The sequence below is a fragment of the Tinamus guttatus genome, unplaced genomic scaffold (genome assembly GCF_059628265.1).
Source record: "Tinamus guttatus ecotype Peru unplaced genomic scaffold, ASM5962826v1 Tinamus_guttatus_pri_ptg000051l, whole genome shotgun sequence".
Classification (NCBI taxonomy): domain Eukaryota; kingdom Metazoa; phylum Chordata; class Aves; order Tinamiformes; family Tinamidae; genus Tinamus; species Tinamus guttatus.
Genome location: NW_028288585.1, coordinates 1,287,311 through 1,301,819, shown reverse-complemented (window position 1 = coordinate 1,301,819; position 14,509 = coordinate 1,287,311). Strand labels below are relative to the sequence as shown.

General features: G+C 38.9%; 1 protein-coding gene across 1 annotated transcript in view; it reads right to left on the bottom strand.

The window, feature by feature from the left end:
* COL9A1 (collagen type IX alpha 1 chain) overlaps positions 1-14,509 on the bottom strand; it is a 59,239-nt gene that overhangs the window by 32,587 nt on the left and 12,143 nt on the right. The window contains exons 6-15 of the mRNA XM_010224080.2: positions 11,798-11,875; positions 11,074-11,094; positions 10,535-10,609; positions 9,948-9,983; positions 9,769-9,831; positions 6,393-6,446; positions 5,770-5,805; positions 1,902-1,925; positions 1,591-1,644; positions 966-1,019 (exon numbers count right to left, since the gene is read on the bottom strand). Coding sequence (XP_010222382.2) covers positions 966-1,019; positions 1,591-1,644; positions 1,902-1,925; positions 5,770-5,805; positions 6,393-6,446; positions 9,769-9,831; positions 9,948-9,983; positions 10,535-10,609; positions 11,074-11,094; positions 11,798-11,875 — 495 coding nt within the window. The remainder of the gene's footprint in view (positions 1-965; positions 1,020-1,590; positions 1,645-1,901; positions 1,926-5,769; positions 5,806-6,392; positions 6,447-9,768; positions 9,832-9,947; positions 9,984-10,534; positions 10,610-11,073; positions 11,095-11,797; positions 11,876-14,509) is intronic.

Here is a 14,509-nt window from a genome sequence, read left to right as displayed (position 1 = left end):
GAAATTAATTGATAATTTTGTTTCTGAATAGAATCAACACACATCACTATTGAGAGTTGCCTTTTACTTTTTTTCCTAAATACTGTTAAGTACTTTACCATTCAAAATATGATTTCATTTTCTAAAAAAAAAAAAAAAAACCTGCAAAATCTCTGGCAACTTTCAGGAAAACAAGAACCATGGTCTATATAAAGTATATGGATTTAGGTTATGTCCAGCAGTGGGGAAATACAGTTTTCAAAGAGACATTAACATGCCACATTTACATTCCACAGCAATATGCATTTTACAGCTCCCAGTCTGTGATGCATCTGCCAGACTCTCAGCTCTACCTCTCTGGGCAAGTAAACAGTCACATCACAAAGATAAAGGCAGGACAAAGTTTCCCCTTCCAGAGAGGCCCAGAAAGGACAGTCACTCTCTTAGAGAGGCAAAGCAGTAGCGTAAAGTTTTCTTATACCCACTGGAAGCCACAAGGCTGCAAGAAGTGTATTAGAACTTAACTCACCCAGGAGCATATATTACTAAATGTGATGGGACAAATATTAACGTTTTTCTTCTCCAGATAAACAAGATTCTACAGATTTTGTAATCCCAGTAATGAGGTAATCCCAGTGACATTCACAGGCAAGTTGAAAATATGTAAAAGTTACAGCTCAAGACTTTGCAGAGCTAGGAGGACATCATTACAGAAATTAGACTGTTTACTTCTCAAAACATATTTTATATATTTTACCATATATATAAGGAGTAGCGACTTGCTATCTAAGTGGAAGTGAAATGTTGTTATAACTGCAGGAGACATACTCCAGGCTTTGAGCATGAATCTGTAGATTTTATGATTTACTGTAGCCTGGGGATATCCTAAAGTTGACATTCAGCTGTATGACTTCAGGAGAAGCTTTGGTCAAGCTGCAACAATCGTATATAACTCAGATATTGACTAAAGAAAGATAATCATTTACCCGAGGACCTGGTGGTCCTGGTGGTCCTGGTGCTCCTCTTTTTCCTGGATCTCCCTAAAAAAAGGTAAAATAATTTTCTAATTGATTGATAGCAGTAATGACACCAGCAGGTATATATATATTAATACCACACAATAGTCATGAAGTAGCCTCAGAAGCACATGCTAAGCAGTCAGCAGGATATAATCGCACAATACGACTTCAATAGCAGAATTGCCAACAATGCCTTTTACATTTGCATTTCTATTATGCAATCATGTAACATACAGCAGAAATGAGAAGACAAGAGTAAAGCTAAAGCACAACGTGTCATGTTAACTCTTATATCTCCTTTGTTTCTGGCTGCTTTGCTTTATTTTAGCTTTCCTCGAAGAAGGGTATGAAACATTATATGAAACATTTCATTCTTGACATTAATTGTTATTTCTGATAAATTTCACCAAACACAGTCTTTCCTCTAACAGCAATCTTAGTGAAGGAACTAACCTTATGTTTTCAAGTGTTGTTATAGCCCAAACTAAGTTCGGATGGCACAGTAATTACACAATTTCTTTAAAGGTAGCTTGTGGCCATTGAATAAAATCTATACAAAATCTATACTTTTAGCAAACACAGTAGTACTCACAGGTGGGCCAGCACGGCCTACTTCACCGGGAAGTCCTGCTGCACCAGCTGGACCCTGTCAAAATGTTGTTAAATAGCACTTTATATCATATAATGACTGTAAAAAGAGGAACAAGGAGGGAGAAAAAATAATTCACCCTGTCAGACATGAGTATTCTAGCCCAATACATCACAAAGTTTAATAACTTCATTATTAGAAAAGAAAGCATAAATAACAGAAATAGAACATCAGCATTAACACAGTAGTCTCTTCACTGAAGGACGTTGATTTATTGAACAGTATATCTATGAATTGTAGAAAATGATACTTACAGGTGGTCTAAGAAGCCCCTTGCCCTGTGAAGTAAAAAAAAAAAAAGATCAGATATTTTTTGCGGGGGGGAAAGGCGTTGGATTCCATACCCAGTCCAATGATTGCCAAGGACAGAATACTTAGGATTTAGAATACTAAGAGGAGAAAAAAAACTAAAAAAGATTTTTTGGGAGTGCTTTCCCACAGTCTAGACTTGTGAAACTAGGATTTGGAAAGAGCACCAACCTCCAAAACTCCTCCAAAATGCAAATAAATTTTCCATGAATATTTCTCTGAACCATTTTAATGAGAAATGTCCAAGATATAAACACTCTTCTGCCTACTTGGAAAATACATTCCCCTTAAGAAAACAGAGTCCCCGATCTTGCTTTACTCAAGCAAGTGTATGATTTTAAGAAGAACAGTACCAGTGGAGTATATGGAGCAGTTGGCTCATAAAGTTATAAAAATGTTTAAAAGTTCTGGACATTTGATGTAATAAAACCCTGGGCTGAGTGAAGTTTACAAACCACAAAATACTGTACAGGATTTTATCTTCAAGGTTATCTTTAGAGAACTTACTAAAATTTCAAACATTTAAGAGGGTAATTACATTTTATCCACTTACCCACAGCAGAAAGTACGCAATTTCTTGTCTAATGCCTGTAATTCCTTTCCAACTACATAACAGTGACTTGCTGCAATGTATTATATTATAAATGCCTATACTTCACGACACAAATCAAATCTTTCCTAACAGGATGTATCTGCAATAATTATTACAATTCCACCTATCCCTGGATGCAGGAAGCTGACTGCTTGCAGGTTCCCATTTGAGTGTCCTTCACACGGAATCAACATTCCCCACCTGCCATTATTTCCAATTTCCATATCTCCAAGTACTTACAATCCTCCTCATATATCAGATCTGCAAAACTCTAGCAGCACAACAATAGGAAAACTCGAGGCCTCAGCAGAGATAGAATGAACCGAAAATGTAGCAAATGCACTGAACGTAGCAGCCCCAGTTAGGGTTACCTGGGCCCAGTGAGAGACGTCAGTATATTTGGTAGCAAACTAAATGAATTTATCTGAGGTATTCGAGTACATTGTAAATCTGTCATACTGATTTTCTAAATCTGTCATTTGAGACACTGTCAGCAAAAGTGAAGAAACAAAGAGAATAAAATGAAAGCAAATGATGAATCAGGAAACAAGATGGGAAAGGGAGAGGAAAGAAGAAACTGAAGATACCCAGGACACGTTCTAGAAAAGAATATGTGGCAGGACCAGAAAAGCAAACAATGTATATAAAACTTCAGATATTTAACATCGTTTTTTCAGTTACTCTGAAGTCATAACTTGGGAAAAAAAAAAAGAAAAAGCACTAGATGAGCTTGAAAAACAGTGATAATAATTTATAATTAATGAAGGTTGTAGCCAAAGCATCAGACTTTCTGTCTGCACCTAGCATTTTAATGTGAGCAGCTTATTTCTGTGAGAAATGAGGTCTTCAGACAGGCATCCAAAGAGACTCCTCTACTTCCAAAAGGTCACTAACTGCATTTAAGGCACAGTGCAGAAAGCTAATTGTATCCAAATACTCAATTAATCACGCAGCTACTATGCAGCTACTAAGGGTGCTCATTATGCTTCTAATGAACGAGGTGTCACTGAGCAAGCCAAACAAGATGGGGAAGGTTAAACAGCTCCATCACTCCTCACTTCTAGTAAAAGCTTCTCAAAAGGCCTCTGAAACTGAGACTTAGAACCATCACTCTTCATCACTACCACTGCCACCCTTTGACTTGGAGATTAGCTCCATTACTCAAGTGAAAAATAAGTTTAATCTCACTAGAGTCAAGAAGTCTTGTATTAGCCATTTTGAGAAAATTTCACTTAACTGTTCTATTTCTTCAGCCTTCTAAAGCCATTCATCAAAAGAAAAGCCTCTCTATATATAATTTACCTAATGGATTTATTTTGGGCATTGATCTTTACATATGGTTTCAGAATACACAGGTTAATGACCATGGAACTAGAAAATCTGGACTCCTTCCTAAAACATAACATATGTCAACCTTAACAGAAATAGGATGCATCTGACCTTAATCATCAACAGGGAAATTATAGTTTTCAATACTATCATGAGATGGCTCCAATAAATTCATCTTTTTTCTCACCCTTAAAGACCTAACAGTTCTTATCTCATAGTTACACATAGTCCTGCAGATCTGTTCTAAAGAAAGTCCAGCTGTTTCAGGGGCAGAACAGCTCTAAAAGTTGTAAGAGGAGATTTATTTCTTTTATAGTCTCAAAATATGGTCACAAAAAAAGACCCAAATCAGATAAATGCTACTCTGAAAGGAATCCACAGCAGCCTTGACAAGGTAGTCCAGTTGGCTGCTTTTTCATAGTAACATCTCCACTTCTAAGCTGAGACTAGCCCTCTTTTAATGTTTTATACACCCGCTTTTCCTGAAGGCTCTTACATTATTGTCTCACACTGGTTTGTCAATGAAGAGATAATAACGTATAATTCCCCCAACTCTCAGTTCCTTTTTGAGTTCAACTGTTTTTCCTAAGACATTTCAAGCTCTAATACTTCAGTAATTCAATTTATATTTTTCCATTTTTCCCTCACATTCAGTAGTTCTTTCAAAAAACAGTTTTTCCATATCATCAGAATACTGAACCTGGCAAAGTTAACCTGCGTCTTCATTCCATCTACATTTTTAAGATCTATTTGAAATAATCCAGAAATTTATTTCCTTAACTAGAGTCAAAATTAGGCCTTTCAGTCTACCCAGAAGTTCCCTCTGTTTTGTTACCTTCTGTGACTGAACTTTACTTTTTTAATGAGTCTACAGATTGAGCAGCTATTATAAAGTACAATCTATTTATTACAGGCTCTAGATTTCCAGGTAAGAAACATGCATCTACGAAAATTAAATAAAAATGTCCACACAGACTATTCATCTTAAGCATGCACAAGTCTTCCATGTAACCTCTTCAAGAATAATAATACAATTTCCTAGATGGCTGCATATCAAAATGATTCTATGATAAAAATGTAATGAAAGTTAATGGTAAGTATCAAAAAATAAAAAGATACAAACAAAGTTATAGAATTTAATGAAAAAGAGTGTTATCTTGGAATACTATACATTCTCTATTTAATCCCAACTATTTCTCCAAAAGGAATCTAATTCTTCATTAAATCAATTCAATCTGTGCAGCCATATTACAATTTTAGACCACTCACATTGTTCAAGTACCCATTTTATTTGAGATTTTCATAGCTTCCTATATACTGAGTTTCTGCATGCCAGCTACCATCCAGACCTGCAAATTCCCGAGATTCACAATCCTTTACAGCTACCCAAAAATGTATGTATCTATCTGCATGTAAATCTGGGCAGGAAAGGACACTTTTTGAGTGTCCTGTTCTATATTTTATCTTATTTGCACATGGAACAGTACTGGAACTCCTATACTGCATTTATACTCCAGTCATTCCAAATTTTAATCACATGGTCAGAAGTTGAAATATAAAAGACTAGATAAATTTACCCACGTAAAACATGGACTCTCCTGTCTCCAGAGCATTTGCACAAAAGGATGGAATGCAACAGTAGCTATGTTTCCAAAATATGCAGCCACATCACAGATACTCCTTTATATTTTTACAGCATCTAAACTGAACATGCCCTCCTCAGTAATGCAATCTGCACATTTTGATTTGAAGAAAAGAAAGCTTCTTTACATAAATTCATGAATTCTTTGAAACCTCAGAAATATTTTCATACTTCACTACATTTAGCAATAGGAATCCTTCATACTGATGGTTAAGAGATAAAAAGCCTTTTTGTATAGTGTATTACTTACTGGAAATCCACGAGCACCTGGCAGTCCTGGCTCACCCTAGAAAGATAAAAACGCAGTCTTTCAAGAGGCATTAGCACAAGGTTTTCTATGCAACATACAGGGAGATGCTCCTGTCTTTCTATGGGTGAACATATTCTTGGTGAACATATTCTACAAACATTATTCACTTTGATTAATACTATACTAGTTTCAGTAAGACTTTATATAAAGGAAATATTCAATATGAAAAAGACAACATCAGGTCTTTCTTTTCTCAAAATAGTTCAAAAGCATTGATTACGCCATCTAACAGCATCTGAAGATCACTATGACTTTTTATGTGTTTTGCTACATTTTGTTTGTCTGACGAACTCAAGTTTCAATACTGGTTTCCCACAGTGATATAATTACAGCACAACCTGATGGAAAGAGTTTTATGATTATGGAAGACAGTAAGTCTTAATGTCACTGATGTAATGCCACTCTCCCTTATTGTTGCTTGAGGGTTCTATGTAGGAAGGGCCCAACAGGATCAACATCTGTATTCTACATGTGCTTTAATATTCTAGGAAACACTGCAGCATTGCATTAGTTGCATGCTAAAAAAAGTGCTGCTAAAAAAAGAAAATCCACAATTAAATTACCTTCTGTCCTTTTGGTCCTGTTGCTCCACGTGATCCATCAGGGCCTGTAAGTCCCTGTGGAAGTAAGATACAAAATGTTAACGCGAAGACTATTTGTGTTGTTTTTTTAATCTCAAATAAAAACATTCAGACACCTAGAATAATTAATCTATTACATGATATAAATAAGCAATTGCAAAAAACTTCATATATATAACTCATATGCCCATCCACATGCACAAGTGGAGCAAATATACAACTCTTAATTTACATTCGGGTACTGCCCGGGTTTGAAAAACTGGAAGAACTATGAAGATTCTCAGAGAACAGCGGAGTATCTGAATAACTCAAGGAGGAAGGCTTTCACAGAAGCCTTCTTTCTCCCTTTCTCTACATATGCATTTCAGAAACTGAATTTTCATACTATCTATAAGAATTATGCATTATTAAATCAATTCCCACAGACTCACTCAGGGATTCCGTGTACCTTCACCACACATCAGGCCATATTTTGTTTTAGTGAATCCTCTGCAGACAAGAACTTAATGACACTTAGCCTCAATCATCCTATCAACTATATGCTACTTTGCTCAGGATTTTAAATTCTGGGTCCTATTTTTAAAACTGGAAGTTATAATCACTTGGAGAGGGGGTTAGCACTATACACTTTCAAGTCACAGATACATGGACCAGCTGGACTCTTGGCTGACTTGGCAACCAGTTAAACAGTTTATTACAAATGGTTGTATCCTGAGAATGGATACAGACCTGCACCTGGAAAGTCATAAAAGGATGAAAATTAGTTTCCTGAAGAACATGCAGTCTTCTCATCATCTTCCCCTACTTTGTTTCACTAAAATGCTGAAATATTAGCTACTGAGGAAGAAAACACAGACAGCAGTTCAGCAATAGTATCAGAAGCCACCTTGAGGAGAGCTTTTCCCCTTCCTTCTTGCGAGCCATTATTAAAGGACAGAATTTATATTTCAACCTCTTTTCCCTCAGGCTGGTGGTTTTACTGAAGCAATGCCCACCATGACCTCAGACTAAAGACCAGATTTAGTCCGCATCAGAAGCTGCTGAAGGAATTTACACTTCCAAGCTTCTCAATGGCTACATGGGGCAGTTAGGAATAACTAACAAGCTCATACCTCCTTGAGGAAGAAGCAGCTACAGGGGATTTATATAAAACTAGGACAATCCTTATTGGCCCCATCCTCTGAATGAAAAATCGACAAGAGCGCCAGGCTCAGCTTGAAGTTTATCTTTGGGCCACACTTGTCTATCTGGCTAAAATCAAAAGGCAACCATGTTATTGTAAGTGGGAATTCATATGGAGTTCTTTTGTTTTCTTTTGTTTTTGACATCTTAACCAACTTTTCTGGCTTAGAACTTTCCAGAGTTCCATAAGAAAAACCTTGCTTTTGTGTTTGTCCTGTACTTTCCTTTCCTGGTGTACTTCTGGCAATTCAGTGTTGACCCAAAGAGATGATTTCTCTGACAATTTGCTTTCTAAGGCTTAGTTGATCATTATGAGCAATTATTATGTAGGACTTTGACTCAGTCTATTAAACCCAGCACTGAAATAGTTTTTGAAAGAAAAATAGGATTTAAAAAGCCAGAACTGCTCTACCAATTAAAAAAAAGAAGAGAAAGTACTATAAACCTAAAACAGCAATTAAAAGTGGAATGCACAGTGGGAGCACAATTAAGATCAATGTTTTGTCTTCAAGTGCAGAAAAAAAAAAAAGGCTTATCCTTTCAGAATATTTTATTGCTATTGTTTCATTCATCCACTAATACCAGGGAACATGCAAGTGCAAACAAATATGAAGAGCTGAGGTGAATTTTAAAAGATTTTTTTCCACAGGGCTTTGTTGTTATGAATTATGGTAAGGAAAACAAAACCATGCCTACAGTGAAAACTATAGAAGGTAATTATTTTTAAACATATGGTCGGCTTATGTTTTCTTCTTTGCATATACAAAGGGGTTTTGCCCTGCATTGCTTTCAGAAAAAAAAGAATATGTTGGTATGAAATACTGTTTTGGCAAGTCTAATTTCTCTTATAGATTTAGAATTTCAACAGTTTACCTAAAGACTATTTTAGCTCCATCTCCACTAAATATCTTTCAAAAACAGATAAAAAATAACATAAACAGTATTGCAATCTTCTAGAAATATTAAGTCTCTTAATTTATATCATTTTTAATATTCTTCATACTATTAACTTGCCACATAGAATCTGTTTTGTTTTACATTTTAAAATATAGAAATATTCTACCACTTAGGTAAACTAAGCATCTGTTGGCCTACCTCCTGGCATAATACCCAAGTGCTAATGCAAACATTAACTTCCTAGCAAGAAATGGTTTTAAACACTGGTCTCAATTATTTCCCATAACGTATGAAGGTGTCTTTTACTGTCATTAAGTTATTCAAGGGATACAACCAAATATTCTATCAGTAGGAGATGATCCTGAACCCTAGTTCTTCAGCTTGCACAGAGGAAGGTAGACACATTAGCAGCTAGAGGCTCTGCAGTGGCTGAAGCTTGGGTGGAAGGTTCAGAATAAGGGTCATGCTGAAATCATAGTTTGTAACAGAAACATAATTTAAAATATTCTTAAGTTTCCATTGAGTAAAAAACATATCCATTCACTTTAATATCAGGAGCTGAACTAAATGGCTTTCTGCAATTATAAACTCTTAAGTTTCTCGGTAGACCAAATACTAAGGCCTCCATACTAGATATATGTATCATTAGAATTTTTATGTTATACTGCTGTGAAGTAGATGTGTGTGGTTACTGTTGTAAGTCAACTGAACTCCTTGGCACACAGGTTCTCATGATCAGAAGCTGTAATATATTGTTTCCATTACAGATTGATCAGCAACTATAAAAACGTCACAACAGAAATATTTACAAGCCGCAGTGATATTTCTTCCAGCTCAGGCTGAGCAGTTACAAATATAAAGCCTCCTGACTGAACTCATCATGACCCTGCCTATACCAACTGGATCCTCCCATTCCCTCCTTTTCAGGAGCAACAGGCTAGCAAGACCACAAAATAATTAAAATCAACTTCCCGTTACCCCAGTCAAGTGACTTTTCCTTACCCAGCCCACTGCCCCTGCCACCTTCCCTTCCACAGGGACTGCTACAGGCAGATGTGGCTCTTCCCGGACTCCTCTGTCCCAGTTCCGTCTGTTTGAAAGAGCAGCTTCCAACCTGGAGAAAGCACCTCTCCCCTGGCACACGCTGCTGGCCCTCACTGGAAGTTGTAGGGAAGCTGGAAACCTCAAAAGGAGGCCACACTCCCACAGAAATATCCTAAAATCAAGTTTTTGTTGTTTATTCCTAAAAAATTATCCAGAAAAAGTCTTGTGTACTCACATCAGCTCCTGGCTCTCCGGGCAGGCCAGGGGATCCTGCTTTGCCGGGGTCCCCATCTGGTCCCTTCAGGATGCAAATGGAGAGTTAAATATGTTTCACAGACAGCAAGAGGAGGAACAAATGTAACTCCGTGTCCCTGCTCGTGCAGGAAGTAATGCAAAGTAGACAAAGTCTCTTACCGGCGGGCCTGGGGGGCCATTGGGACCTCTCTCTCCCTGTCGAGACACAGAAAGGAAGGTGTCAGAGCACCACAGTCCATCATGAAAAAAATTATTTACAGATTCAAGGATAATCCTGACCTGATTGTTATTGTAGGAAATGAAGAAAAACAAGCAAGCAAACAAAAAACCCACACACGATCTCTGTTGTAGACTCACAGGAAGAATCCCATACAGTTTTGACAGGAATAGGCGGTAAATACAAAGCACTTACTATCAGGAATAATCCCCCCAAATGCTTCTCATGCTGTAATACGAGTGATAATTAATTCCTTTTAGAGATTAGAGTTATAAAACCCCTGCACCCCATTAAGTCAAATAATCATAGTAAGCAATCATAGCGCAGCACATGACCATGATGATTACATGGAATAAATAGCCCTATATTTTCCATATGGTGGATGATGTGAAATGCCCTTTTCCTTCTCCTCATTCTCCCCCTCTACCCCGACCCCAACAACCAAGGCACCCAAATCCAGGGCTCCTCAGGGCCAGATGCTGGCAGTGAGGACTGCGCAGGGGGAGCAGGAGGCACAAGAAACACTTACATCAATGCCATCAATACCGGGAACTCCTGGTGGCCCTGGTGGCCCAGGGGGGCCTGGTGGACCAGGGGGCCCTCTCTGTCAAGGAGGTAAAAATAAAAAAGAGCAATTAGATCTCATCGCACAGCAGCAACGTGCACAAGCACAGCAAGTTCCTGCCATGACAACAACGGGCCTCTGTGTGTGCAGCCCCTGCTGGCCCCACGCGCTCCAGCTCCGACCCACACCACTCTTTGTAGTGCTAATTCAGCCGGGGATATTTTTAAGTGAATCCTGGGCACTGGCGTGGTGCCCCCAGGGCAGCCCTGTATAGGAACACGCATACAGGACACCCACTCCCTGAACTCAGCTCGCCTTGCCCTTATAAAAGGGCCAATGTTGTGTGAGAGGTAAAAATGCAGCAACCGCAGAGAGGAAAGGGAGTGAAAACCCTTCCCCGTGCTGGGGCAGGGCATGACAGGAGGCTGCCTTCAGTAGCCTGAGCAAACTTCACCCAGAGCCATTCCCCAAGCACGGAGCTCTGTCCCTTCCCCCAGACTCACCTCGATTTCTGTCTGGCTTATCTGCAAAGGAGAAAAACAGAGTTTAAAGTTAGAGTAAACTTACTTGAGCTAGGCAGAGACAGATAATTTGTAGAAAAAGCCCCAGAGGCAGCAGGGCTGTCCCCTGGGCATCTCGTGCCATGGTCTAGAGGCTGTTCAGATGCCTCCTGAACCCCAACCGCCCAAGTGTGCCCAGCAGCTGAAAGGTGAACCCTACTGCAGGCACCCCTCAGGTCGGTTTATTAATGGTCCTGGAGAGGGTAGTGGGGATTGGAGGAAAGCTGAAGGCTGGGAAGGAAAGGAAAGGATTGAATGACAGCAGCTCCTTTAACCCTTTGCCCTGCTGTTGTTGCTGTGGGCACTTCCTTCACCCCCTGCCAGGTTTTTCGCTGTAAAACTTTTGGGGCGCTAGTAAGGAAGGCAGATGCAGCAAGGCATCTGCAAAAATCTCTCCTCTCTGCAAGGCACACGTTTGAAAATCTCTGACCCACATAATTGGTAGGAAAAAAAAGTAAGAAAGTCATGGAAGAGTTAAAATAAGGCTGCCACTGAGTGGTGTTGGATTTCTAAACACACCAAATTCCAGACAGGTATGTTAAAAAATAGACATTGCTGGCCATAAGGAAGAAAATGAGGCTACTGTTGGCTGTTCCTGCCCCCAGAGGAGGTAGGGGCTTCACGGCAGTCCGGCTATACAGAGTGCAAGGATGAAAACCACACTCACCCTGGCTGGGAGCTCCCCACAGCCCTCTCTCTGGGGTCGCAGCGGGTCACAGTGAATCACCATCCACTGGATGTCAAACTGCCAAAGGAGAGAAAGAGCGCATTAGTTCAGTGTATATGTTCACAATTGCAAGGTTTTGCAGGAGAAACAGGAATCAGGAGGAACAGGAGGAACACTGATCAACTAACAGTGGGTTTTAGACAGTGGGTGTTTAAAAATCGCTGATCAGCTTTGTGGCTGAAACACTGCACTTGACATCAAACATGAGGATGGTCTGACTCTGCCACTGGGGCTCGCTCCAGAGCAATTCCCTGTCTTCCCTCCTCCTTCCCCACAGCTTGTAGGCATTTTAAACCAGGGGCATGTACCTCTTGTAGGATTTAAGCAGAAGAGTTGTCACAAGCATTCTTTATGGAAGGTGTTTACGAACATAGGTGGGGTTTTCTTCATAGTACATTCCTATTATGTCACATCAATGGTATTATTACAGAACAGACATTCAGAAAAAGTTTTTCTCTATCCAGATGGTTATGCACATGAAGAATGATAGGTCTGAGGTCAGAAAGAGATTGTCTAAGCATTAGGGGTTCAAAAAGATGGATTCTAGCAACATTCTGTAATTAAAAAACATATATCTGTGAGATTTCATATCTTTAAATATTTTTATTCAGTGTTGGAAAATGACATAGAATTAAGACAACCTCTTCCCAGAAAAGGCAACCAGGTCTCTCTTGATGTGTTATATAGATTAAAAAACGCATATCCTTGACAGAAAGATATTGAATAGGTGAAATATATGGCTTCAGATGCATGTTTTTTGATATATAATGTATCCTGTGGTATTTCAGGTACCAGAAGCATGTTATATTTGGGGTTGGACTAGGTGATCTCTAGATCTCTATCTGCTTCCATCCCTAAGCATTCTGTGATTCTGTGACATTGTGCATATTTATTGCATTTAAGTTTTAAGCAAGTCCCTGATTTTCTTTTACCTTTCCATCACATAGTATCAGCTTGGCTTAGGAACCCTCACTGAGTAGTTTATCCAGTGATTCCTCAACCTGATGTTAAAATTTAGAGGCACCTATACCTGCCCAGGGAGTGAGGTCCTAAGAAGAGCTTTCAGTTGTTGCAACACGGAGTCCTAGTGTGGAAAAGCCTGATTTATTTATATTTTTTTTCTGAGAACCTGGAAATAGAAGTGTGCAGGCCAGGAGTTTTGCTTCCCATGTCATTGCTTCTCTGAGTCTTGCTCCTTTTGTTATTGAACCTTCTTTTCCATAGCATAATGTCTCAGCGCTTCCTGGCTGCCTTCTTTCCTCCCTCTAGCACGTCTCACAGCTATCTTCCATCTCTGAACATAATTTATGCCCTTTAAAGATCTCTAAAGTTCTGAGGCAGAAAGCAGACTGTCACTCTAAGATGTTCTCCTCTCTGCCAACTCCCTTATATTCACTTACTCGCATATTAGTCACTATTGCTACTGAATGCTTTGCTTCTGAAGTCCTTTAAAATCTCTACCAAACACTCAGTGGCGGCCATCCCTGAAACCCTTGCACTCACATCTCTGCTCTTCTATTTACCTTGCAGACACCACAGTTCCCAGAGTGCTGTGAACAGCGCACAAAAGAGGCAGCACTCCAGTTTCTTTTACCTGTTCTGCCTTATCTGACACCACAGCAGCAGAGTCAATTCTTTACCTCCTTTATCCAGTTCTCATTTTAAAAACAGTCTCATTGCTCAAGAATAGACAACTGAATATCTTAATATACATATGAAAGAATTGAATGCATGCTATATTTTAATATTGATCAGGATGCCATCCGACAATAAAAAGAAGGGGAGAGGGAAGCACAGAATGTGAAGACTCATAAGAAGGCATAAAAATTGGACTATATGATTCCTAGATGGCAATTTTTTTCAGACCAAATACTAGATTTTGATTCCTGAGTGAGGAATCATTACTCGTCTCTGAAGCTCACTTGAAAGGAAGTCATGCACTTATGGATGTATTTAAGTTGTTAGGCTGTCCTTATGTAAGGAGTCTCATAATTGACTCTAAAGTGGTGTTTATAATCTATTTCTGATTTAAATTGGGATTGAATGGTTCTAATTGACACAATTGCCACTTTTTCTGTTGCTATTAAAATATTACATTAAACTTTGCTAAATTATATTAAAAATGAAATTCATACATTCAATGGTTAGGAAATACCACAATTAAGATTGCCTGTAGAAGCTTAATTTGTATATAATCCGAAATTATGTAATTTCATACTTTTTGCTACAGAATCCTTGGCTCAGTTACTAGAGAGCATGAGCAAGGCTGTGGAAATGTGCCACATCCTGCAGGATTTGGAATTTGGGAAGTGGGCAAGGCAAAGTCCAGGAGAAAAAGGAGTGGTTTTGTGGGAAAGGCCAGATGCCACTAAATGAGTGGATTCTACTCCTGATTTTGCCTCACTCTTACATAATGCTGACACATTGCTAAATGGAAAGGTACATTTGATGACAGCAGTCTGCATTATTGAGTTGGAGGTTGGTTTGGTTGGTTGGTTGGTTGGTTTTAGATGCCTGAAATGAAATATCTGGTTATAGGCTGTGCAAAAACACTGATCAGTGACATCTGTAACTGAAGTCAACAAGTCTTTATCTGGGTTCTCATAGCGATACAAAATTTCTGAGTATTCCAAAAACATCTTTCAACAGGTA